This window comes from Schistocerca gregaria, chromosome 7, assembly GCF_023897955.1.
Source record: "Schistocerca gregaria isolate iqSchGreg1 chromosome 7, iqSchGreg1.2, whole genome shotgun sequence".
Classification (NCBI taxonomy): domain Eukaryota; kingdom Metazoa; phylum Arthropoda; class Insecta; order Orthoptera; family Acrididae; genus Schistocerca; species Schistocerca gregaria.
In genome coordinates this window covers 89,797,011-89,823,250 of record NC_064926.1, presented here as the reverse complement: position 1 = coordinate 89,823,250, position 26,240 = coordinate 89,797,011, and the positions used below count along the sequence as shown (strand labels likewise).

The window sequence follows — 26,240 nt, the reverse complement described above, 5'->3', positions numbered from 1 at the left end:
TACAGTGCGCACAAAATAGTAAAAAAAGAGTCCAAGATAAATGCTCGAATTTTGGAGTAATAGAAGAAGCGACAATATTTTTGTATGGTTTCTATAGCAGTGATTCATATTCTCTAATCTATTCTGTTTAATTACATTACAATGACACTGCGTAGAAAACTGCCTCGTGCAGAAATACGTTGATATACACAAGGTTTTTAGAACCTGCATAAATTGGAGAAAATTAATCAGTCTCTAATGTATAAATTTTATCGTCATGTAAACATAGCACCATTGGCTATGGCAGTTTACTCAAGCGCACTTGCAAATTTATGTAGCACTTGTCTCGCAAAACACATGGCCATAAATTCACAGAAATTCTCTACGATACAAAACTTTATAATACCGTGTCTCAATATTTTTCTATGCATAAAGTGCTTCGTATTCATGTGGCATTTAGAATTATATATTTGTTGTAGATACTGAAAATAACTGATCGTCCTTTCACATACTTCTCTTCACGTACAAAGCAATGGCAATACTGCACCATTTTTGTTACTAATCTCAAATGTGCAGAAATGTATATAAAAAGGCGAATATGTCTGATACTCAAGTTTCGCTCTTATCGCAGACTATCAGCCTCGTCCCAAAATTACATTACAAGCCCTGTTTGATGTTGACAACATGCGCTGTAGGGTAGGCTCACTCCATAGATCTACGGACCATCCGCAAATCATAGTAATACCTCGCCATAGCATAATTAGCCTTGTTTCAAAACCCCGAATACTTAGCATTAGTGTTGTACCATACTTTTGTTGTTCTTGGAACTGCGTTTATGTATTTACATTGCGACAGGTTGTGTAAAACTCAACATGTCCACTTTCTTCATGTAACTAAACGTCAAAGGTGTTTGTGCATATAGTGCTAACAATTCGATCTCGGATGTGGCGGGCTGGCGCGCGCGCTGTAGCAACTAAGGGAGTGGAATGGGGCGCATGCGCTTCGTAGAACAAGTTTAATTTTCTGTTGTCCTCAAAGTCGCGGCATGTCTGTCTCAGTTTTATTCATTCTGTTAAGTTCAAAGAATCGTGTATCCCAATACATTGGCATTTTGGTAGACAGATTCCGATACCAAGCGATTAGAGCACGGAAAGCCGGTCTATTGTGAGTGAGAATCCTACAGGTTGCCTATCTAAGGAGATAGACGGCGTCGGGAGTTTTACCCACCCCCGCTGCAGTGATGTGCACAAATATTGAGAACAGATAACACACGACAGCTTTGAAAGACGACCGAAGTCACATTGAAGGAACATCAGATTGCTCGTACGGACCGTTCCATAACCTCAAATCTGTACGCGAATGTATTCAAATAACAAAACTGCGAAAGAAAAGTGAAAAAGTAAGATTAACAACGTGACATTCAGCAGTCATAAAATTGCAGTGTGTGTTCTTTTCCGTTTTGATTATTATGCAGTATTCTGAAGGCTTCTAGTAACGTACTTTGTCTGTTTGTGCAGGTAGCCTCATTCAAATACCTTCTGACAAACCCAAGTCATCACGAAGCCGCCTGACCAATTTCAAGAGCGAGAAGGAAGCTCTCAGGCAGTGTTTTCTCTTCTCCAATCACCTGATCCTTGCCACAAGGTCAGTACCGGCATTTAAACATCGTACATCAGATTGCAATGTGCGATGTGTTAAACGGAAGTCTGATTCTTTTATAAGAGAAAAAGTAACTTTGGCAGCTTGACGATAACGAGAAGGCACTTATATCACACGTTGCCTGTGAGAATAATAATAATAATAATAACAAAGTAAAAAAAGTGTAATTAATGTTGCAGTTTACCCTATTTCTACACTTTCCTTAGCAAAACTTGTGACTCTCATGTTAATATCCATTACCCCACTAAATGTATTGTACGAAATATGTATTGGCCAGGTACTGAACTACTTTTACATGTGTGCAGGAAGTGTTACCGTTATTAACAGTTTCACGTACTGTTAAACAATAACAACAATAATAATATAATATCTGAGGATATATATGGTTGCATAATCAAAGCTGTTTACTTTAATAATATGAATACCAGTACCAATGTAAAGCGCATTATGTAGCCAACTTAAACAGAAAAAAATTATTCCTCACTTCTGCTTTCTCATTAAAGTGCAATATGATCCTAATCAACTTGCAAAGAGAATTGCACCAAACATCTCTCCTGTTTGGCCAAAATAAGAAAAATGTAAATCATACATGAAACCAAAATAAATAAAATGTTTATTTTTATTTTTTTTTATTTTCACTGTTGGCATTTAGGTTTTCATGTAAGGATTTGATTTTAAAATTATCATAATAGACCTACAGAAAAATATTTTTAAAACAGTTGCATTGAGACATGTAGAAAACATTTCAGATTTACAGTAAGTAGTGTACTGTATTCATATTCATTACACACTGTGAAATGTTCAGAGAATAAATGGCACGTAATGGTACTGCAGCTAATGCATTTCACAATATAAATACAAATGTTTTAGTGATTATTCAGTTTTGTTTATATTGTTCTAGCATTTACTCTGTCACAAATATACTACACCTTGAGGACAGAAGTAAGCACATTTTTCATTTTTGTCATGTCTGTAAATATTTATTTTGTTTTGAATACACTGATACAATTTTATTTACTCTTTACTGTTGGCAACATATTCTGTCATATTTCAATGTGTTGCATAGACATTACAGTGCTTTCTGGATCACACATGTAGCAGGGTCATTTGGAATATTTGTAAAATAGGGGTAATTGATAACACCAGTTATAGAATTTTGCTGAAGAGATGTTTGGTGTTATTGTAGGCAACATTGTTTTTAGCCATCATTTTTATTGTGACATTCCTCTCTTTTTTATTCTTCAGTGTTGTTAATTGTTGAGCTTTTATGTTGATATGTCTAACAGTTTTCTACCTCCATATTTTGGAAGAAGAAAAATTATATTTGTCCTTTATTTAGTGGTAAGTTGAACACATTTATTAAGGTATTTTTTCACTTCCAAAGGAGATTATAACAATAAAATTACTTAAATACAAACTAAATATGAATCCTTGCATGTTTACATTTACCCCCTAAAAATTACAATGTGGGGTGATTCCCAATTACTCCACTTTGCAATTTTTTAGGGGTAGGGGGTAGATACTGAATAGAGACTGAAAAACAAAATAAAAAAAGGTGATGTAAATTCCTATCAGGTTTTGAAAAAATGCCAAAGACCTACATTAAAAGTGTTGAGGTTGTAGTTACACTGTAAATGATATGTCAAGGGTAGTGCATGATGTTATATGTAAAGTTATAACATTTAGGAAAGCAGAAGCAACCTATGGTGTCCCAAACTTAGTCATAAGCCACTGAATAAAATGTATGCCATTCAATAAAATGGTGGAAGTGATATTTTCTGAGAGTCAAGAATTAAAGAGTAAAAAGAAGTTAAATCTGACCCTTCACACAGAATTTGCATAACTTTATTCCAACTTCTTCTCTAGGTCAGAGGGTATCACTGAGAAAAATTAGAGCTTGGGCATCGTCAAACTCTTTCTCCACATATTGAAGGTACACTGCCAACTGTTTATTTGCTCATGCAGAAATGGGAATGTGAGGACAAGGAACTTAGGTCACTGGTACAACAATATGTTAAACAGAAGTCATCAAAGACTCCATTTATAGGTGGTCATCCTGGTAAGGGCTAGTGCCAGGTCTGTACAAAATGTGGTCCCTGTAAGAAGAAATGTCAGCTCCTTCAAAAATCTCAAAAGAATGCCAGAGATCCATATATATTTTATACTTTCTACAGTGAAGTGAGTCATTTGCATTAAATATGAAGGCCAAATGTTAATGAAAAAGAATGCTTTGCCTACAGATATGATGGATCTGGATTTGGCAGCAACCCAACTAGGGTAAGAGCTCTTGGGCAAGAGCGAAAGCTGCTCCTACTGGAACAGGTATGGAATCAACAATTATTTTGGCCTGTGTTGCTGCAAATGACACTTGCACAACTTGTATATAATGGCGGTGCATTTCAGGCTCGATGGACTTTGGGTGGTACCTACCGAGGGGTGCTTTTTGTTGCTTCAAAAAATGGATGGATGGAGGAGCCTAAGTTTTATCAGTGGTTCACTACAGCTTTTATCTCTCACAGACAAATATGCCATACAAATCATCAATTACCCTGTCAAAGTGTACTGTTTTGCCATTTGATGGGTATGCTAACCATTTCAGTCGAAGACTATTGAAAATGGTTCTATGAAATAATATTCATTTAGTGTGCTTGCTGAGTCATTTACCTAACAGAGTACAATCCCTTGACAAATTTGTCTTCAGTCCTGTTAAATTCAAGTGGGGGGGAAAAATAGTCACATATTTTTGTTTTTGTATGTTCTATTTATGTGTGCTGACAAGAATTATATTATTACCCCGGTTTCAATATTATTTGATAAATTACTATCAAATATAGCTTATGTTGAAATATTTAATAAATTACTTTCAAAAATTGCTCACTTTGGAATTTACAATATATATTGGTTGGGACAATTGTAAAACATGTCATTATTATTCAGGAAAACATCCATAACTTGCTAAACAATGTTGGTTTAAAGTTATCACAGCTGGAAAACCCATACCCAATCCACACTTTGAGATAGCAGTTTCCATTTAACCCCGACTTAAAAGTGGGAGCACATAGTGTAAATGTAAACTTATTATGATGTCAGTTATAATCAATAGACTGAAGAACCCAAGTGTAGAGTTTGTATTTCAGACCTATTATGTCTTAAAATTACAAAAGTAAGTTGTTTAAATTATGCAAGTCAGTAATTACTTCAAATCAAAGTGAACACTTCTCAAATCGTTTCTAGTTACCCCGTCTGACCCCTCTGGGAGAATGTAACTAGTTGTGCTGAAGCTATCTGTTATTGAAATACCAGTACCTCTTTTGTATAACGTTGTTAAGTTTATTATCTGTAGTAAAATATGATTACTTTTTCCATTCTTGTATTTTAAAAAACATGTCATTGTGCACAATGATGAATACTAAGACATTTTCATAATAAATTATTGTTACAGGACATCAGGTGGGCGGTTACATCTTGTTCCAGAAATTGGAAAAATTCCTCTGGCAGATGCAATCCTTATCGAAGATCCCAGTGAACATGGTGCAAATGATGATGATGGTATGTATTTTTGCTTACTGGTGTTGTGAGACACATATAACTAGTCTTGCTTTTTGACAGTTGCCCCACAGTATCTGTTTGTCATGTACATATGTTAAAGACTGAAAAGCAAAAATATCTTGGAGAAGACTTATGTTTAATATTTTGTTGTATTCGGTCAAGTCAGTAGGCAGTGGGAAGCAAATTGCAAGCATAGTAAATAAAATGGTATGGGATGATTGTATTGCATCTTCTGATAGTAGGCCAGTTATGGTGAGTGAAGTTATGATAGTGAAGAAGATAGCAGTGTGTTACTGGTTCTCAGACGTTGGCTAACAAACAGTCTGTAATATTTTCAAGAGTTCACAGTTTATTTTAAGATTTTCATGGAAATAACAGTACAAGCAAAAGAAATAACACAAGATGAATGATGTTTCACTGTTGTTACTTTTAGAATGAAAAGGATATTATTAAACAGTTGAAAATCTGCATGTTTTTGAATACCAAAGTTCTTTACTGGTCAGGGATCATTTCTAGTTGTTATTCACTTGCCTTCCTCTCCTACATCTTAATGTAGAATGTAACGCAATTTTTCTTCCCTTTTCTTTCTTTTTTTTTCAATCAGTCTTCTCAATAGTTTAATTTGATGTGGCCCACAACAAATTCCTCTCCTGTGCTCACCTTTTCTTCTCAGTGTAGCACTTGCAGCCTACATCCTGAATTATTTGTTCAAGGCATTCCAATCTCTGTCTTGACAGTTGTTACCCTCTACAACTCCTTCTAGTGCCATAGAAGCTATACTCTGATGACTTAACACAAGCCCTGTTATCTTGTTTCTTCTTCTTGTCAGTGTTTTCCATATATATCTTTCCTTGCTGATTCTGCAGAGAACCTCCTTATTCGTTACTTCATCAATCCACCTAATTTTCAGCATTCTTCTGTAGCACCAGATCGCAAATGCTTCAATTCTCTTCCGTTTCGGTTTTACCACTATCCATGTTCCACTGCCATACAATGCTGTGTTCCAAATGTACAGTCCCTCAAATTGAGGTGTATGTTTGATACTAATAGACTTCTCTTGACCAGGAATGCCCTTTTTGCCAGTGGTAGTCTGCTTTTGATATCCTCCTCATTCTGTCCGTCGTGTGCTATTTTGCTGCTGGGTTATTTTCAACATAGGTAGCAGATATCCCTAACTTCATCTACTTCATGTTAAGTTTGTTACTGTTCTCACTTCTGCAACTTTTTATTACTTTTGTCTGTATTTCATTTACTCTCAGTCCATATCGTGCACTCATTAGACTGTTCATTCCATTCAACAGATCCTGTAATTCTTCTTCACTTTCACTGAGGATAGCAATGTCATCAGCAAATATTATCATTGGTATCTGTGGTGTCACCGCCAGACACCACACTTGCTAGGTGGTAGCCTTTAAATCGGCCGCGGTCCGGTAGTATATGTCGGACCCGCGTGTCGCCACTATCAGTGATTGCAGACCGAGCGCCGCCACACGGCAGGTCCAGAGAGACTTCCTAGCACTCGCCCCAGTTGTACAGCCAACTTTGCTAGCGATGGTTCACTGACTTCTACGCTCTCATTTGCCGAGACAATAGTTAGCATAGCCTTCAGCTACGTTATTTGCTACAACCTAGCAAGGCGCCAGTATCCATACTATTGATATTGTGAATCATGTACCATAAAGAGTGACGTTCTTCATTAATGGATTAAAGTTAAGTATTCCACCAACTACGTCCGTTTTTCTCAATTCTAATTCCCTTGTCATGTTTCAGACCTCACGCCAGCCTGTGTGAGCTGAGATGCGTGCATTTCGGCCTCCTTTAGAAAAACATGGTTGGTTCTCCTACCAACCACAACAGTATCCTTTCACTTTGAATTCTAATGCTTGCTTCCATTATCAACTGCATTGTCAGAATTGCCTCTCTGGTGCCTATCCCTTTCCTAAAGCTAAACCGACCATCATTTAACAGATCTTCAATTTACTTTTACAATCTTTTGTATATTATTCTTGTTGGTAACTTGGGTGTATGGGCTTTTAAGATGATTGTGCAATAATTCTGATACTTGTCGGCTGTTACAATCTTCAGAGCTGTAAGAATGACGTTTTTCCAAAAGTCTGATGGTATATCGCCAGTCTCGTACATCCTGCACACCAATATAAATAGTCATTTTGTTGCCACTTCCCCCAACGATTTTACAAATTCTGGTCGAATGTTTTATATCTCTTCTGTCTTATTTGACCTTGTATCCAAAGCTCTTTTAAATTCTGATTCTAATATTAGACCCCTAACCCTTCCCTATTGGCTCCTGTTTCTTTTTCTGTCACAACATCAGACAAACCCTCTTAGTCACAGAGAGTATAAGTGCCCTCCTTCCACATATTCCCTCTGTCCACTACATTTAACAGTGGAATTCCCAAATTCCCATTGCACTCTAAATGTCATCACCCTTGATTTTAATTTTACTGAAAGCTGTTTTGAACAAAGATTCCAAGACTTACCAAGCGGGAAAGCGCCAGTAGATAGGCACAATAAATAAAACACACACACAGAATTTCTAGCTTTCGCAACTGACGGTTGCTTCTTCAGGAAAGGCCAGACATACCAACAATTAAAGGGAACAGCCACGGGTACCAGGATGGCCCCCTCATATGCCAACCTATTTATGGGTCGCTTAGAGGAAGCCTTCTTGGTTACCCAAGCCTGCCAACCCAAAGTTTGATACAGATTTATTGACGACATCTTCATGATCTGGACTCACAGTGAAGAACAACTCCTGAATTTCCTCTCCAACCATAACTCCTTTGGTTCCATCAGATTCACCTGGTCCTACTCGAAATCCCATGCCTCTTTCCTTGACGTTGACCTCCATCTGTCCAATGGCCAGCTTCACACATCCGTCCACATCAAACCCATCAACAAGCAACAGTACCTCCATTATGACAGCTGCCACCCATTCCATATAAAACGGTCCCTTCCCTACAGCCTAGGCCTTTGTGGCAAACGAATCTGCTCCAGACCTGAATCCCTGAACCATTACACCAACAACCAGAAAACATCTTTCGCATCCCGCAACTACCCTCCTGACCTGGTACGGAAGCAAATAACCAGAGCCACTTCCTCATCCCCTCAAACCCAGAACCTCTCACAGAAGAACCCCAAAAGTGCCCCACTTGTGACAGGATACTTCCCGGCACTGGATCAGACTCTGAATGTGGATCTCGAGCAGGGATACGACTTCCTAAAATCCTGCCCCGAAATGAGATCCATCCTTCATGAAATCCTCCACATTCCACCAAGAGTGTCTTTCCGCCGTCCACCTAACCTTCGTAACCTCTTGGTTCATCCCTATGAAATCCCCAAACCACCTTCCCTACCCTTTGGCTCCTACCCTTGTAACCGCCCCCAGTGTAAAACCTGTCCTATGCACCCTCCCACCACCACCTACTCCAGTCCTGTAACCCAGAAGGTGTACACGATCAAAGGAAGAGCCACGTGTGAAAGCACCTACGTGATTTACCAACTGACCTGCCTCACTGTGACGCTTTCTATGTGGGAATGACCAGCAACAAACTGTCCATTCACATGAATGGACACAGGCAGACAGTGTTTGTTGGTAATGAGGATTACCCTGTGGCTAAACATGCCTTGGTGCACGGCCAGCACATCTTGGCACAGTGTTACACCGTCTGGGTTATCTGGATACTTCCCACCAATACCAACCTATCCGAACTCCGGAGATAGGAACTTGCCCTTCAATATATCCTCTCTTCTCGATATCCGCCAGGCCTCAACCTCCGCTAATTTCAAGTTGCCGCCGCTCATACCTCACCTGTCTTTCAACAACTTCTTTGCCTCTGTACTTCCTCCTCGACTGACATCTCTACCTGAACTCTTTGCCTTTACAAATGTCTGCTTGTGTTTATGTATGTGCGGATGGATATGTGTGTGTGTGCGCGAGTGTACACCTGTCCTTTTTTCCCCCTAAGGTAAGTCTTTCCGCTCCCAGGATTGGAATGACTACTTACCCTCTCCCTTAAAACCCACATCCTTTCGCCTTTCTCTCTTTCCTGAAGAAGCACACGTCGGTTGCGAAAGCTAGAAATTCCGTGTGTGTGTTTGTGTGTCTTATTCATTGTGTGTATCTACCGATGGTTTCCCGCTTGGTAAGTCTTGGAATCTTAAGTATTTCTTCTGTTACCCATGGTGTCTTCGCATTACCTTCCTAGTACCTATGTTTTTCTTTCCATGTTCTGTGATTCCCATTTTCAGATATGTCCATTCCCCTTCAACTGAACTGCCTACTGAGCTACTCATTATTGCAATATGTACAGTCTCAGAGCACTTCAACTGTCTCATCTTAGTGCCTCCATATCCCATTTCATTGTGCAGTGATTCTTCCTGACTAGTTCTTAAACTTCAGCCTGCTCTTCATCATTATTAAATTGTGATCTGAGTCTATATCTGCTCTTAGGTGCTCCTCACAATCCAGCACCTAATTTCAGAATCTCTGCGTGACCATAATGTAATCTAACTGAAATCATCCCATATCTCCCAGTATTCAAGTATGCCTCCTTCTCTTGTGATTCTTGAACAGAGTAGTTGCTACTCATAGCTGAAATTTATTGCAGAATTCAATTAGTCTTTCTTCTCTCTCATTCCTCTTACCAAGGCTAAATTATCCCGTAACCCCTCCTTCTGCTCCTTCCCATACAACTGCTTTCCAGTCCCCTGTGGCTATTAGATTTTCATCTCCCTTTGTGTACTGAATCACATTTTCAGTATATTCGTATACTTTCTCTTCATCTTCTGTTTGCAAATTTGGCATGTATACCTGAACTATTGTTTTTGGTGATGGTTTGCTGTTGATTCTGATGAGAACAATCCTATCACTGAACTGTTTGTGGTAGCTCACACTCTGCCCACCCTTCCTCTTCATAATGAATCCTACTGCCATTATACCATTTTTTTCTGCTGTTGATATTATCCTATACTCATCTGACTAGAAGTCCTTGCCTTGTGTACATTTCACATTACTGACACCCAATGTATCTATATTGAACCTTTGCATTTCCCTTTTCAGATTTTTCAGCTTAAAAGTTCATAATATAAAGCATTGTTCAGGTGAGACATGTTATTTTAAATCAGCTATGGATGTATCCCCAGATCTTTGGAGATTTACAGTGCAAGCCAAACCCAGGAAGACTTTCAGTTTGTACAATAACATTTGCATATACAACAGCAAACACAATATCAGGACATTAAAATGATCTATATACTATACAAACTATAAATACAAAATCAAAATCAAATAGTGGTAATGCATGAGTAGGTTTAATAATGAATTAAAAAAATGAACATGGGTAAGCTACTACGAACAGCCTAGTGAACGCATTATTGTAGCCACGGTAGACATGAAGCCCATGCCTACCACTGTAGTACAAGTTTATATTCCAACCAGCTCCACAGATGATGAAGAGACTAAGAACTGTACGATGAGATAAAAGAAATCATTCAGATACTGAAGGGAGACGAAAATTTAATAGTCATGGGGGACTGGAATTCGATAGTAGGAAAAGGAAGAGAATGAAAAGTAGTGTGTAAACATGGAATGGGGATAAGAAATGAAAGAGGAAGCCTCCTGGTAGAATTTTGCACAGAGCATAACTTAATCATAGCTAACACTTGGTTTAAGAATCATGAAAGTAGGTTGTACATGTGGAAGAAGCCTGGAGACACTGGAAGGTTTCAGATTATATAATGGTAAGACAGAGATTTAGGAACAAGTTTTTAAATTGTAAGACATTTCCAGGGGCAGATGTGGACTCAGACCACAATCTGTTGGTTATGAGCTGTAGATTAAAACTGAAGAAAGTGCAAAAAGGTGGGAATTTAAGGAGATGGGACCTGGAAAAACAGAAAGAATCAGAGATTGTAGAGAGTTTCATACAGAACATTATGGAATGATTGGCAAGAACGGGGGAAAGAAATAAATACAGTAGAAGAAGAATGGGTCTCTTTGAGAGATGGAATAGTGAAGGCATCAGAGGATCAAGTAGGAAAAAGATGACAGTTAGTAGAAATCCTTGGGTAACAGAAGACATATTGAATTTAATTGATGAAAGGAGAAAATATAAAAGTGCAGTAAATGAAACAGGCAAAAAGAAGTACAAATGTCTCAAAAATGAGATCGACAGGAAGTGCAAAATGGCTAATCGGAGATGGCTAGAGGACAAATGTAAGGATGTAGAGGCATATACCACTAGGGGTGGGGTAGATACAGCCTACACGAAAATTAAAGAAAGCTTCAGAGAAAAGAGAACCAACTGTATGAATATCAAGACATCAAATGGAAAACCAGTTAAAGCAAAGAAGGGAAAGCAGAAAAGTGGAAGGAATATAAAGAGGGTTTATACAAGGGCAATGTACTTGAGGGTAATATTATAGAAATGAAAGAGGACGTAGATGAAGATGAAATGGGAGATATGATATTGCATGAAGAGTTTGAGAGAGCACTGAAAGATCCAAGTTGAAACAAGGCCCCAGGAGTACACAACATTCCGTTAGAGCTACTGATAGCATTGGAAGAGCCAGCCATGACAAATCTCTTCCAGCTGGTTAGCAAGATGTATGAGACAGGTGAAATACCTTCAGACTTCAAGAAGAATATAACAACTCCAATCCCAAAGAAAGCAGGTGTTGACAGGTTTGAAAATTACCAAACAATCAGTTTAATAATTCACAGCTGCAAAATACTAACATGAATTCTTTACAGACAAATAGAAAAACTGGTATAAGCTGACCTCGGGGAAGATCAGTTTGGGTTCTGTAGAAATGTTGGAACACATGAGGCAATGCTGACTCTACAACTTATCTTAGAAGATAGATTAAGGAAAGGCAAATTTACGTTTCTAGCATTTGTAGACTTAGAGAAACCTTTTGATAATGTTAACTGGAATACTCTCTTTCAAATTATGAAGGTCGCAGGGGTGAAACACCGGGAGCAAAAGGCTATTTACAATCTGTACAGAAACCAAACGGCAGTTACATGAGTCCAGTGGCATGAAAGAGAAGCAGTGATTGGGAAGGAAGTGAGACAGGGGTGTATCCTATCCCTGATGTTATTGAATCTGTGTGTTGAACAAGCACTAAATGAAACAAAAGAAAAAAATTGAGTAGGAATTAAAAACCATGGAGAAGAAATAAAAATTTTGAGGTTTGCCGATTACATTGTAATTCTGTCAGACAGAGCAAACAACCTGAAAGAGCAGTTGAATGGAATGGACACTATCTTCAAAGGAGTATATAAGATGAACATCAACAAAAGCAAAATGAGGGTAATGAAATAAAGTTTAATCAAATCAGGTGATGCTGATGAAATTAGATTCAGAAATGAGACACTTAAAGTAGTAGATAAGTTTTGCTATTTAGGGATCAAAATAACTGATGAGGGTCAAAGTAGAGAGGATATAAAATGTACACTGGCAGTGGCAAGAAAAGCGTTTCTGAAGAATAGAAATTTGTTAACATCGGTTATAGATTTAAGTGTCAGGGAACCTTTTCTAAAAGTATTTGTATGGAGTGTAGCCCTGTATGGAAGTGCAGCATGGATGATAAATAGTTTAGGCAAGAAGAGACTAGAAGGTTTTGAAATGCAGTGCTACATAAGTATGCTGAAGATTAGAAGGGTAGATCACATAACTAATGAGGAGGTACTGAATAGAATTGGGGAGAAGAGAAATTTGTGGCACAACGTGACCAGAAGAAGGAATCAGTTGATAGGACATGTTGTGAGGCATCGAGGGATCACCAATGTAGTATTGGAGGGCAGCGTGGAGGGTAAAAATCGTAGAGGGAGGCCAAGAGATGAATACACTAAGCAGATCCAGATGCATGTAGATTGGAGTAGGTACTTGAAAATGATGAAGCTTGCACAGGATAGAGTAGCATGGAGAGCTGCATCCAACCAGTCCCTGGGCTGAAGACCACAACAACCACAACAACAACAACAACAACAACAACAAGTATACAAAGAACTAAATATGCATATATGGTGCTAAATTTCACTACGGTATCTGCATATTGAGGTAGCTGTGCTGGAACTTTCTAAAAGTGGTGGGGGAGAGTGCAGCTTACTCATCAGTATCTCCGTATGTTACATATGTAACAGTGTTGAGCTCAGAAAAATGAAGTCTGAAGCTGAATATTTGTCACTGACTGCTCCATAGCAGTGATAGATACTAAATGCTTTTCAAAAGGTTTGGTAATTGATTAATTATGAAATAGTTTACAAAAATTGTTCAGTATCAAGAAGTCTGTCATAACTGGACAGATTTTATATTGCTTCTCAGATAAAGCAGTGAAGATTATTAGCTTTCTGATATAGTCTCTGTATTTCCTCTTAAAAATAATGATTAAGGATCACAAACAGTTGCATGAGGTACTTATACTACACTATCTGTTACCCATAGCAGCACTTGCATGTCAATAAAATAAAGGGAGATGTGCTTAAGGCTTTATTGGGCAGAAGACCCAGCTTCGGGTGTTCGGCCACTTAAGTCTTTTTATTTGACACCTATTTGGCAAATTGTCTGTTGATTATGACAAAATGATAAGGACAACACACACACACACTCAATTCTGAATGGAGGAAATTTGACCCAGCTGGAAATCGAACCCACTACCCTATGATCTAGGCTCAGCAATGCTTTCCAAAAGACCATGAGCTGTTGATGCTTATGAATAGTTTTGCCGTAATGACTGATGGTGTTAGTACTAAAATAAAATGTTCAATTTCTAAAATTACTGGATAGTGTATAACTGGTGAAGAATGAAAATAAATAGTAGTTCAGTATAGTGTCTATTATGTAATGTTTAAATGTCCCATAGTGTCAGCTGCACTCACGTTTTTGCTTGTTATCTGCTGGTGCACTTGTATGACATAATCAAGTGCAACCTCGCTAAAAGCTTCTGATACATTTTTCATCCAAAAGCACTCTCCATATGTCACACCCCCTTTAAAGGGCATCATTTTTGTAAGTCTTCAGGCATGTCAGAAGCTGTAAGAGATGCTTGACTCGCAGCAGCTAAAATGCATTGGGCTTGAAACTGATATTAGAAGTATGGATCACATGCATCAGGGATCATATAAGTAGTGTATTCACTACATTGAACTACATTATACAGAACCACATCAAAAAATAAAAGCATATCCATAAATATGATAAAGTTCAGAAGTCAAAGTATAAATTGCATTTTCAAAGAGTAATTATTGTTCCATATTTTATGTTATAGTCTTCAGATCAATAAATATTTATACTACACACTAGCCTATGTCCTTCCTCAATGTTCCAACTATCTTCATAACAAATTTCATCAAAATCGGTTCCGCAATCATGAAAGTGCAACAGGCAGAGTTACTTTTGCATTTATAATATTAATATGTGCATAAATAGTGCAAAAAATTTTGTATTCAAAATTTAGTGTTCAGAGGAGATCTAAAAACACTTTTTGACAAAAAGTCAAAGTGACACCATTTCTCTGCTGAAGACCCATGAAAGTTTTGATGCTAGTGGTGTTCAGAGATGGTGTTCAAACTGTTGTGTGATGAATTTTTATTCTAAAGATGTTGCTGAGAATGTTGTCCACTTACATAATGCACAGCTGCATCTGCATCCTAATAATTGTCGAACAAACTCAAAACAACCAGGTGCTTCACAAATAATGGCTACAGCTTCAGCCAAATGAACAATGTGACTTTCTGGAATGTCAGTTGGTGTCTCCTACCCTAAACAGTTCATTTCTCCTCACAAAAAAAAAAAAAAAAAAAAAAAAAAAAAAAAAAAACATAGGAATTCATCAGCTTCTCCAAGACAGTATTCATCACATAGCAAGTTGAACTCCGTCACTAAACATCACTGGCATCAAAACCTTCATGGACCCCTAGTGAGGTAACAGTGCTCTTGTGACATTTTTGTCACATAATAAGTGTTTCTTTTCATCTTTTCTAAAATTTTGTATACATGGTTTTTACATGTCCTATATTATGTCACAAGACTCATTTGGACAGATGTATGGGAGGAGATTCCAGATCAGAAGCTGATGTAAACCATATTTTGTTTTTGTGTTCCAAATTTGACAATTTCTGAGGACTTTGATGAGTATGGGTTACTGTCTCCCTCAATCAACATCATCTCCTTTGGTATCCAAAGACATTTGCCTGTATAAAGCAATTGTCCATTTTCTTATGAATATAGGGAAAAATCTCTAGGATTTATATTTTCATTTATCTATATCAGTTATTATTAAATTTAAGAAGTATTGTGAATTAATTACATAAATATGTCTACTTTACTTATTACTCTATTTGTTAAACATCTGTTGAAGTAAAAGCTTGAGATGTCCACTCTGTAAATATGCTTTTTTTTTTTGGTTTTCTTCGTACAATTATGTTTCCTGTGTAAACATGTATGGCTAAATAGAGTACAAACTCTGGAGGCCAAATAAAACAAAACAAGCAAACAAATAAGACTATGTGTATACGTGGTGTTCGAAAAGTGTCTCCGCAGTGCCATATGATTGTTAGCCGCCATATGATTGTTCGCTTGCCTAGGTTGCTTTCCTTCTAGTGGACTCTCCCAACATTCCACTGTTTCGCTTATCTCAGCCAGTGTCAGTAGTATCATTGGTGTGTGTCGTTATGTGTTGACATGAACGTTTATGTTTAGTTCCTTTGTTGGTTTGTTTCATTTTTGTCACTGTTAAAGTGCTAATCATTGAAGAACATGTGTTTATAGACAAACAAGTGTTCAAGCCAGGCAGTAAATACACAGTTCCAGTTTGTCAGACATTTCATTCAGTTTTTCCAGAGACAACACTCCCACATTGCGACACTGTGCAAGATTTGATTAACAAATTTTGAAGTACAGCTTCAGTGACAGATGCACCGAGAAATGGTCATCCTAGCATTTTGTCTGAGGATAAACTACTCAATATTTCTGATAAAATGTCCAAGAGTCCGAACAAGTCAGTAAGAAAACTTGCCCAGGAAATCAATGTTAGTGTCGGAACGGCCCACACAGCTGTAAGGGAAAAATTAGAACTTTTCCCATAAAAGTGGTAGTTGTTCAAGAACTGAAAAATACTGATCATTGCAAGAGACTGCATTATATTCAATGGTTCAAAAATTTCGTTCAACAAAATGGAAGGGTTATTCTTAATGAAACATTTTTCACTGATGAGGCATGGTGTCATTTATCCGGGTACATGAACTCACAAAATTCTCATATGTGGAGTACCGCCAATCCATTGTGTATTCATGAGGAACCACTCCATTCTGTGAAATTGGAGTTTGGATTGCAATTTCTAGAAGTCGAATTGTGGGTCCCATATTTCTCATCAAAACAATAAACGCACAACAATTCTGCAGTGATATTCTGTACGCATTCATAGGAGAAGTTGTGTTAAGTGAAATGCTGAACAGTTATTTTCAACAATATGGTTGATGCAGCTTGCATTTCAATGTCACTGCTTGCTGATGTTTTTGGTGATCGCATAATTTCACAGGTACTTTGCCCTCCACAATCGCCTGACGTAACACCACCTGACTTTTTCTTCTGGGGTGCAGGGAAAGCAACTGTCTATAAAAACCACCCAAAATCCATCAATGAATTGAAAACTGCAGTATCCACTTTCACTGCTTCTTTTACAGAAGAAATGTGACAGCTTGTGTTTGGAAACATGATTAGACGAATTGAATTGTGTATTCATCAAGAGGGGGGCACTTTCAACATTTAATGTGAAAATTTGTAAGTAAAAGTGAATATTCAATAAATTAATAACTTGTATTTCACTGAGTTTCATTTCGGTATGTTCACTGCAGCATACGGCATGTGCAGCCATTCGAACAAAATAGATAATGTCCTGAAAGTTCTAAGATAAACACCGAGGAAATAAAAGAAAGACAGTTGAATGAATAAAGTTAAATTCTGCTGTGAAAACTACACCATTATACACTAGCAGATTTGAAAAGGGGCTTGTTTTCCTTATGAAACACACCAGGGAGAATATATATTGTGCAGTGGGTGCGTTGACTTCAAGTTTCTTAAAAATATTTCTGCTTCTGGCTCTAGGATGGACTCCACCCATCATTCTTATGGCTCTTTTGTAGCAGTTCTTTAGCAAGTGGCTGATTTCCCAACATACGAGTCCATGTGCCATATGGCATGAAAATAACCATAATAAGCTGATTTAATGGTTCCCATATTTCTCAAATCATCAACTATGTTGCAATGATTTGAAAATTGGTCTTGGCCTAAAACTAATCATCAAATGAATAAAAAAGTAAAATTTGCAACTTCGGACTGGTTTTTCGTTCTATAAATTAACAGAAGTTGCTCACCCACAGCTACTCGAGCATGCTGGAAGTTCAGATCCAGGACGTTGTTTGACCAGTTTCATTTACTGTCAGTATTTACAAGCCCACATATTTTGAACTGTCCACCTTAGCACTCTGCCGGTCACCAAGCATTTGACCTGTTTATTTACCTTCAGAGTTTATGTCAAATTGAGTATAGTTTGTTTACTGTTGTTAAGGCAATCATTTACATTAATTCAGTTCACAGTATCCCCAAAAACCTTATTAGCTAACACCTCAAGTTTGTCTATTGAAACATTGATAAGCTGCATAACATCATCAGCAAAATTAATGAATTTACAATTCTTTGTAAAAAGAGGTAGATCATTAATTTAAAAAAAAATTAAAAGTATGGGGCCCAGAATGAGGCTCTCCATATGAGATGGCACTCCATTCTGATGATGCTGAGAAACCTTCTCGTCTGTCCAGTACAACTTCTATATTTGAAGGCTATGAATGAAGCCAATTCCGTGCTGCACCAGTTATACTTAGATATGTAGCTTTGTGTAAAAGTATTTGGTGACTAACAAAGTCAAACACTTTTGATTGGTCAGAGAATATTCTAACCATCTTCATCTTTTTGTTGGTGGACCTCAAAACACTGGCGGCAAATGCGAATATTGCATCTTCCATTGATAATCTCTTCTGAAATCCTAAATGACTTTTGCTGATGATATTTATTCTCACTGAGGTGATTCACAATCCTAGCATGCTTTAGTTTCCCTAAAACCTTGGAAAAACTTGTTAGCAGTGAGACTGGCTGGTAGTTTTCAGTGTCTGCATTATTTCCCCCTCTTACACCAAGGTTTCACAACTGCATACTTAGCCTTTCAGGATCTGGTCTTTGCTTAGTTGATGCATTGAAAATGTGGCAAAGGATTTTAACATATATGGCTGTAGCAGTATTTTAATAATATGCTAGAAGTGTTGCCAATTCCAGTAGTGATTTTACTTTTCAAAGATTTAATGACTTATTCAAATCCCATAATAATGACTGCTATTACTTTGACCCCTATTTTGTACTGTGCTAGGTTCACTGGCTTCCAGAAAATTCATGGCTTGGTTTATGGAGCCTTGCGATCCTATTTGTTCTGTTACTGTTAAGAAATATTTTTTGGCTATATCAGCAACTGTTTTTGGATCTCTAGCAAAATGATCTTCATTTTTTACTTACATATTTTCACTGCAAAATGCACTTTTCCCTGTTTCCTTCTTTACAAAATTCCAGGTAGTTTTTACTTTATTGCTTGAATTATCAATTTCTGCCTCCAAGAACATCTTCTTTGATGCAATTATGGTTTTCTTTTAAGAATTCTACTGTACAATTTGTAATGTCTAATCTTATTCAGATCATTTGATCTCTTTGCTGCTGCATAAAGCTTCCTTCTTGATGCCTTAGTAATCCAACGACTGTGACCTTATTTGAACATTTTCCCTAACTATCTTTTTAGGAAATTTTTCCCCAAATTCTAAACTCATTGATAAATGTATAAAAATTTGGAGTTTACAGGAACAGCAACATGTACAGGAGACCAGTCCACATGCTGTAGTTGATGTTTCAAGTTTCCATGGTGTGTTTGTTTACAGTCCTAATGATTTTCCAAATGACATGTACTTTTTGTTGTATATTTATTTGCTTTATGATGAGGAATTGTCCATCATGACCAGAGAGGTCATTTATAATATTTTTCACAGTTAAATTATTATCTGTAGCTATAGATATGGTACGCTATGTGATCAAAGAGTTGAAGGGTGTGAAATGGAAGCAGTGGTTGGGAAGGGAGTGAGACTGGGTTGTAGCCTGTCCCCAATGTTATTCAATCTGTGTATTGAGCAAGCAATAAAGGAAACAAAAGAAAAGTTCGGAGTAGGTATTAAAATCCATGGAGAAGAATAAAAACTTTGAGATTCACTGATGACGTTCTAATTCTGTCAGAGACAGCAATGGATTTGGAGGAGCAGCTGAACAGAATGGACAGTGTCTTGAAAGGAGGGTATAAGATGAATATCAACAAAATCAAAACGAGGATAATGGAATGTAGTCGAACCAAGTCGGGTAACGCTGAGGGAATTAGATTAGGATATGAGACACTTAAAGTAGTAAAGGAGTTTTGCTATTTGGGGAGCAAAATAACTGATGATGGTAAGAGTAGAGAGGATATAAAATGTAGACTGGCAATGCCAAGGAAAGCGTTTCAGAAGAAGAGAAGTTTGTTAACATTGAGTATAGATTTAAGGGGAACGATAAATAGTTTAGACAAGAAGAGAATAGAAGCTTTCAAAATGTGGTGCTACAGAAGAATGCTAAAGGTTAGATGGGTAGATCACATAACTAATGAGGAGGTACTGAATAGAATTGGGGAGAAGAGGAGCTTGTGGCACAACTTGACTAGAAGATGGGATCGGCTGGTAGGACATGTTCTGAGACATTGAGGTATCACCAATTTAGTATTGGAGGGCAACGTGGAGGGTAAAAATCGTAGAGGGAAACGAAGAGATGAATACACTAAGCAGATTCAGAAGGACGTAGCCTGCAGTAGGTACTGAGATATGAAGAAGCTTGCACAGGATAGAGAAGCATGGAGAGCTGCATCAAACCAGTCTCAGGACTGAAGACCACAACAACAACAACAACAACATGTGATCAAAAGTATCCGGACACCTGTTTGCAAATGACTTACAAGTGTGTGGTACCCCCCACCAGTAATGCTGGAATTCGATATGGTGTTAGCTGACCCTTAGCCTTGATGACAGCTTCCACTCTAGCAGGCATACATTCAATCAGGTGCTGGAAGGTTTATTGGGGCATGGCAGCCCATTCTTCACAGAGTGCTGCACCCTCTTCAACTGTCAGCAGTCTCTGTCAGTAAACAGATGAGGTCAGCCTGTATGGTTTTGTGCAGTACATGTCCTTTCACGTTTCCATTTCATTATCACATCAGAAAGAGAGGACCTAGGGACATTTAGGAATGTGGAAATCTCCCATACAGACATATGACACAAGTGCCTCCCAATCACTTGACCACGTACAAAGTCTGTGAGTTTCGCAGAGTGCCCCATTCTCTCATGATGTCTAATGACTACTGAGGTCGCTGATATGGAAAACCTGGCAATAGGTGGCAGCACAATGCACCTAATATGAAAAATGTACGTTTTTGGCGGTGTCCGGGTACTCTCGATCACGTAGTGTATCTGTTAACATATTAGAATTAGCTGTGACAAGATGGACTAAGCTACTGCTGATACTAAGATGTAAGAGAACATCAGGTGTTCAATATCTGTCCTGTTACTATTTTATGCTGAAAATGCCACATTAAAGTTGTCCATTATGATGAATGATTTAGTTTTTCTAGACAGGTATGACAAGAGTGGTTCAATATGTCTCAAGAAAACATTCAGATATCCAGCAGGTGCCCTTTAAATTGACATGGATGTACGAATGCAGGTTGTATATAAATGGTTGATGACATATGTAAGTTTATGTCTGGCCGTTGTGGTATGCTCGGATAGCCGAATTGTCAGCCAAGCACTCGTGATAAGTGGGAAACCCGGGTTTGCCAGCCATTCCATTATGCAGCTGATGGTTGTCCGTATTCACAATGTGACTACATTTCATGTAGAGTTTGTTTTACACAAAATTAAGTACCGGAAAATTTTCATGAGTGACATATTTCCTCAGCAATAGAGATAAATCAGAGAATGCAAATTGAATTTGTGAACAAAAAAAGCTGCTGGTTTATAAAAATTCAAAATTGTAAATATTTTATTCTCTGCTAGAAATGATAGCCACTCAGGTCATTCAGTAAAATTCTTCCTGCAAGGTTTGCATACATACATACATACATTAATCCATGTTCCATAGATCATGAATACACCATTTCGTAATGATGTGGAACGTGTCACTTTAACATAAGTTTTCTTTACACTAATTAATTAACTAATTAATTAATTGTGCCTCAGTAATGCCCTCTTTAATGAAATACAGTTGAATTCTCACTGAATTTGCTTCCTTAGAGGTCAATACTGTCAGGTTAAAAATTGCATTCAAATAGTTACTGCATGCAAGATATGAAAGCCTAATCAGAAATTTTCTTGAAGTTGTCATTTCATTTTCTGCAAGCTTTGTTGAACTGCTCTGTTGATTGTTGACTTCTGCATGTCCAATTACGATATTTTATGGACTACAAGATGCACTTTTTTCTTGAAAAAATTGCCTTCAAAATTCAGGTGTGTCTTGTACTCAAAATAATATAAAAATGTCCAATGTTTTATTTAAAATTCCCACCATTCTTAAAAATGGCCATATATTCGATGTTGAGGGAAACCTATCTCTATCTGGCAACAATGGATTCAACTGGTGTCAGCAGTGCACCGATGCGCCGAACATGATTGTAGGGATTCACGAGCTTGCTAACATTTGTCTCCCTCCTGACCCACAATCAGAAAACCAGAACACTATCTGGCCTGTAGTGCACTATTGCAGTCTATGGTGTCAGTGAACTTGACTCGAAAGTGATTTGTATGATCAATAATAGTACAATATTTTTATTAGTAGCTGGTTCCGTAATGTAAAAAAATGAAAGGTATTTGTATCTAGCAGGGTCTAAATTGAAAGTAATAGCATATGCAGAAGAACATGGAAACAGAGCTGCTGATCTGCATGTCAGCCCTCCACCAACAGAAAAAAACCATTCACAATTGACGGTCTAGTAAAAAAAATCTGAAAAAAATAGGAAGATTAAATGTCCAAATAGAACTGAATGTAAAATCGCCAAAACTAGAAGATGATGTATTGAAATGGATTAGAGGACACAATCAAAATGCCATAGGAATTAATACAAAAATTCCACTACAGTGGAACTTAACAGACTCTAAGGATGGTGTTAGTTTGTGCTACAGGCCTATGAAGCATCATGGACTTTTCATGCAAACCAAAACCAAAGTATCTTAGAAAATGCCATAAGAGTATGAAGAGAAGATACTGTTTTCCATCGCTTTATTATTCAACATCAAAAGAAAACCAGTGTAGAACTAAGCAAAGTAAAGAATGCAGACAAAATTCCTGTGACATTTCATGTGCCACGTAACAGAACTGTTGCCATGAAAGATGCTAAAACTGTAACAATAAAAACAAGTGGACATGAAAAAATGCACTACACTTTTGTACTTCCGTGTTGTGCTGATGGTACTAAATTTAATCCAGTGATCATTTTCAAGTGCAAAACAATGCAGAAACCTTCTGGTATACCCCCCAGGTGTCATTGTTGATGTATGTGACAAAGGTTGGGTGCATGAGGCTGGAATGAAATTATGGACAAACAGAATGTGCGAGAGAAGGAAAGATACTTTACTGAAGAACAGAGTGCAGCTGGCTCTATCTATCACAGTCCACACTACAGCCTTCCACCCTTGTGTCTCTCCACCCTCTCTCCCCAACACAATTACTCATCCCAGGTAGCATCTCTCTCTCTCTCTCTCTCTCTCTCTCTCTCTCTCTCTCTCTCTCTCTCTCTCTCTCCCTTCAGCAGAGATATGGAATGTGTGAAAGCACACATTAACAAAAACCAGCTGTTAGGCATGCAATACATACATTGCATTAAAAAGTACTAATTAACGAAAACCAGCTGTTAGGTATGCAATACATACATTGCATTAACAAATCAGTGCACTGCTTGCACACAATTTGTTGTTATGTAGGCAAAATGTAGCATACACAAATTAGCAGAAAAGGTATTAAGCTAAACTGGCAGTGTTGTGTGTGCAAGCTAAACTGGCAGTGTTGTGTGTGCAAGTGTATAGTATTCTTGCAAAAAACAAAAATGATATCAAAGTAAAGTCTGTGCAAATTGTAAGAATGAAATTGTGAAGTTAAACAAGCATATTTCTAGCCTTCAGTTAATCAATAGTGCACTAAGTGGTGGCACATTTAAACCTCAAAAAGAAATGAATGAGCCCTTAGGCAAACAAAAATCCAGTTTTTTTCACCTAAAAACTCACAATGGACTAAAATTTCTTATAAAAACAGGAGTTTGCACACAAAAAATCACCAGAAAGTGAACACATTGAGCAATTGGTGGTTAAAAACAAATTAGAAGTTCTTTCCGTGAGTGAAGAGACCGAATCAATACCAATAACTGAAAATGAAGTTTCAAACAAATTGTGTTGACATAATGGTGAAACAAGGTCTAAATTTAGCATTGGGAAAGACAGTGATGGTGAGAAACTCTGCATACTGCCCATTGCACATAATAATGAAACTAATGTGGAAGACACTGTCAACCAAAATGTAAATCGTCACAAGTATGAAAATAGTGTGTTAATTTTAACAGACAGACATGGCAGAAACATGAAAAGACTTCGCAAAGAAAACAGGAAATGCTACACAACAGGTAATCTTAAGCCAGGAGCAACAGTGAAAAGTATTATTAGTGTCTATCTGCATGACAAAAGGTCAACAAAAAAGATTATGTGGTGTGTATTGCAGGGGCAAACGAAGTTGCAAAAAACAAAGCAAATGACTGCCTATCAGAACTAAATAGGTTCGTATAACATAATAAAGAACATAATGCAATTATTGCAATGTTACCACATAGATGTGACTTTGCATCACTCATGTGCGAACAAAGAAGAACAGAAAAGTAATATTAAAATAAAACATATATTTTCTTTGTTCAAAATGCACAGCTTCCTCTATGTAGGCAACAAACTGGAGGATGCCAGCATATTAGTTACAGAATGCATCTGAATTATGAAGGAAGAAATTTATGTATGAAATCGTAAATGAAATTATTGAAATCAGAGGTAAAAATAGCATAATAACAAGTGTGGGACTGATGTCACCAGCAGCAAAAACAACACCATCTCCAGGATAGGGGAAAAAACAGCAGTACCATCAGTAGCAGAACCATCAACTAAAGTAGCAGAAGATGTAGCTGTCCCATACACAACAGAGAGATAACTAAGCGTTTTCTTATAGTGATTCGCATGAGGGAAAAGTTGTAAAAACCATGTGAAAATCTCTCTCGTGTATCCCAAGCAGAACTAACTAGTGTACTGAGAAAAACTACTCCTGACATACATACATATTCAATGGTGAATAAGTCTCATACTTTGTCCATAGTTCATCAGAATATAAGAGGCCTGAAGAATAAACTAGAATAACTGCTAATATACTGAAAAGATGAAGAATATGGAAGTGAAATTGATATATACTGTTTATCTATGAATATCATCTCACAAATGGAATCCACATGTTGCAAATTAGAAATTTCTGTTTAACTGCTCATTACTGTAGATCTAGAATGAGAAATAATGGTGTTGCAATTTTTTAAGAAGTGCTGTATTACATAAAATCTCTAGATTTAAGAAAACGCTGAGCTAAGCACCCCTTTGAGGTGTGTGGCATCAAGATAACTTCAGACAGTGTAACAGTTATTGTGCTGTCAACTTAAAGGGCACCTGCTGGATATCTGAATGTTTTTCTGCGACATTGAATCACTCTTGTCACACCTGGCTAGAAGAATTAAATCATTCACCATAATGGGTGATTTTAATGTGTTCTTTTAACAGAAAATAAAAACAGAATGGATCATGAACACCTAATGTGCTCTTACAACTTAACATCAGTGGTAGTCAGTCCAACTAGAGTTATATCTAGTTGTAGTACTGTAATAGGTAACATATCTATCGGTAAGGATATATAATAACTGTGAAAAATATTATAAACAGCCTCTCTGATCATGATGGGCAGTTCCTCACCACAAACCAATTAAATGTACAGAAGAGGCATGATTATCCAGACCTGTGTTACACAGATCCATGTTTATCCAGACAGACTACTGCAAGCAAGTATCTCTGTACTGTTTAGTTCACGAACAGACAGTCTAGTCCACACTCTGTGTGGCAAGCAAACAGCGGAAATGGAATAAGTTGAAACAGGATGAAACATAGATGCAGAAAGTGATGCAGTCCCGGTCCAGCACAAATTTTCATTGTGATAATTTCATTATATAGCTGATGACTGTGCATATTCACAACTGCAAATACTGTCAGTATGTTCTCAGCCTTCCAAAAATGATTTGTGCCAATAAAAATATTGCGCTCTTAATCAGGAATGTTTCAGATATGTCTATTTCAACTTTTCCAAGATGACACTCATAGGTTCCCCAGGTTTAACACAAAACATGATGGCATAAAGTTGTTTTAAATTCTGTTATTTCATTTTTGTAACACACAATAAAAACCCAGCTTTGCTGATGGTGCTCTAAGAAGTCGTGTGATTATTGTACATAACTTAAACTTGGACTGAGCATCTGGAAAGGATTAACACACTGGTCTACACAAGTAGAACAACACAGCATTGCCAAATTGCTTACAGTCTTGTCAGTCTCATTACTTTTCTCACACACTTTGTTTTTGTTATTTGTATTTTCCTTTGCATTATGTTTGTGGCATAATGCTAAAAATCACTACTTGTTATTTTGTTTGATAGTAAAGTATATTTTTTGTGTGAATGCAACACACACACACACACACACACACACACACACACACACACACACAGAGAGAGAGAGAGAGAGAGAGAGAGAGAGAGAGAGAGAGAGAGAGAGTATATGTTAAAAATTAATGAAAGTGCATAGTG

The 26,240-nt window shown here is 37.4% G+C and overlaps 1 protein-coding gene across 1 annotated transcript in view; it reads left to right on the top strand.

Moving 5' to 3' along the window:
* LOC126281292 (ras-specific guanine nucleotide-releasing factor 2-like) overlaps window positions 1-26,240 on the top strand; it is a 1,771,818-nt gene that overhangs the window by 1,146,528 nt on the left and 599,050 nt on the right. The window contains exons 10-11 of the mRNA XM_049980119.1: window positions 1,497-1,623; window positions 5,081-5,187. Of these exons, the coding sequence (XP_049836076.1) occupies window positions 1,497-1,623; window positions 5,081-5,187 (234 nt within the window). The remainder of the gene's footprint in view (window positions 1-1,496; window positions 1,624-5,080; window positions 5,188-26,240) is intronic.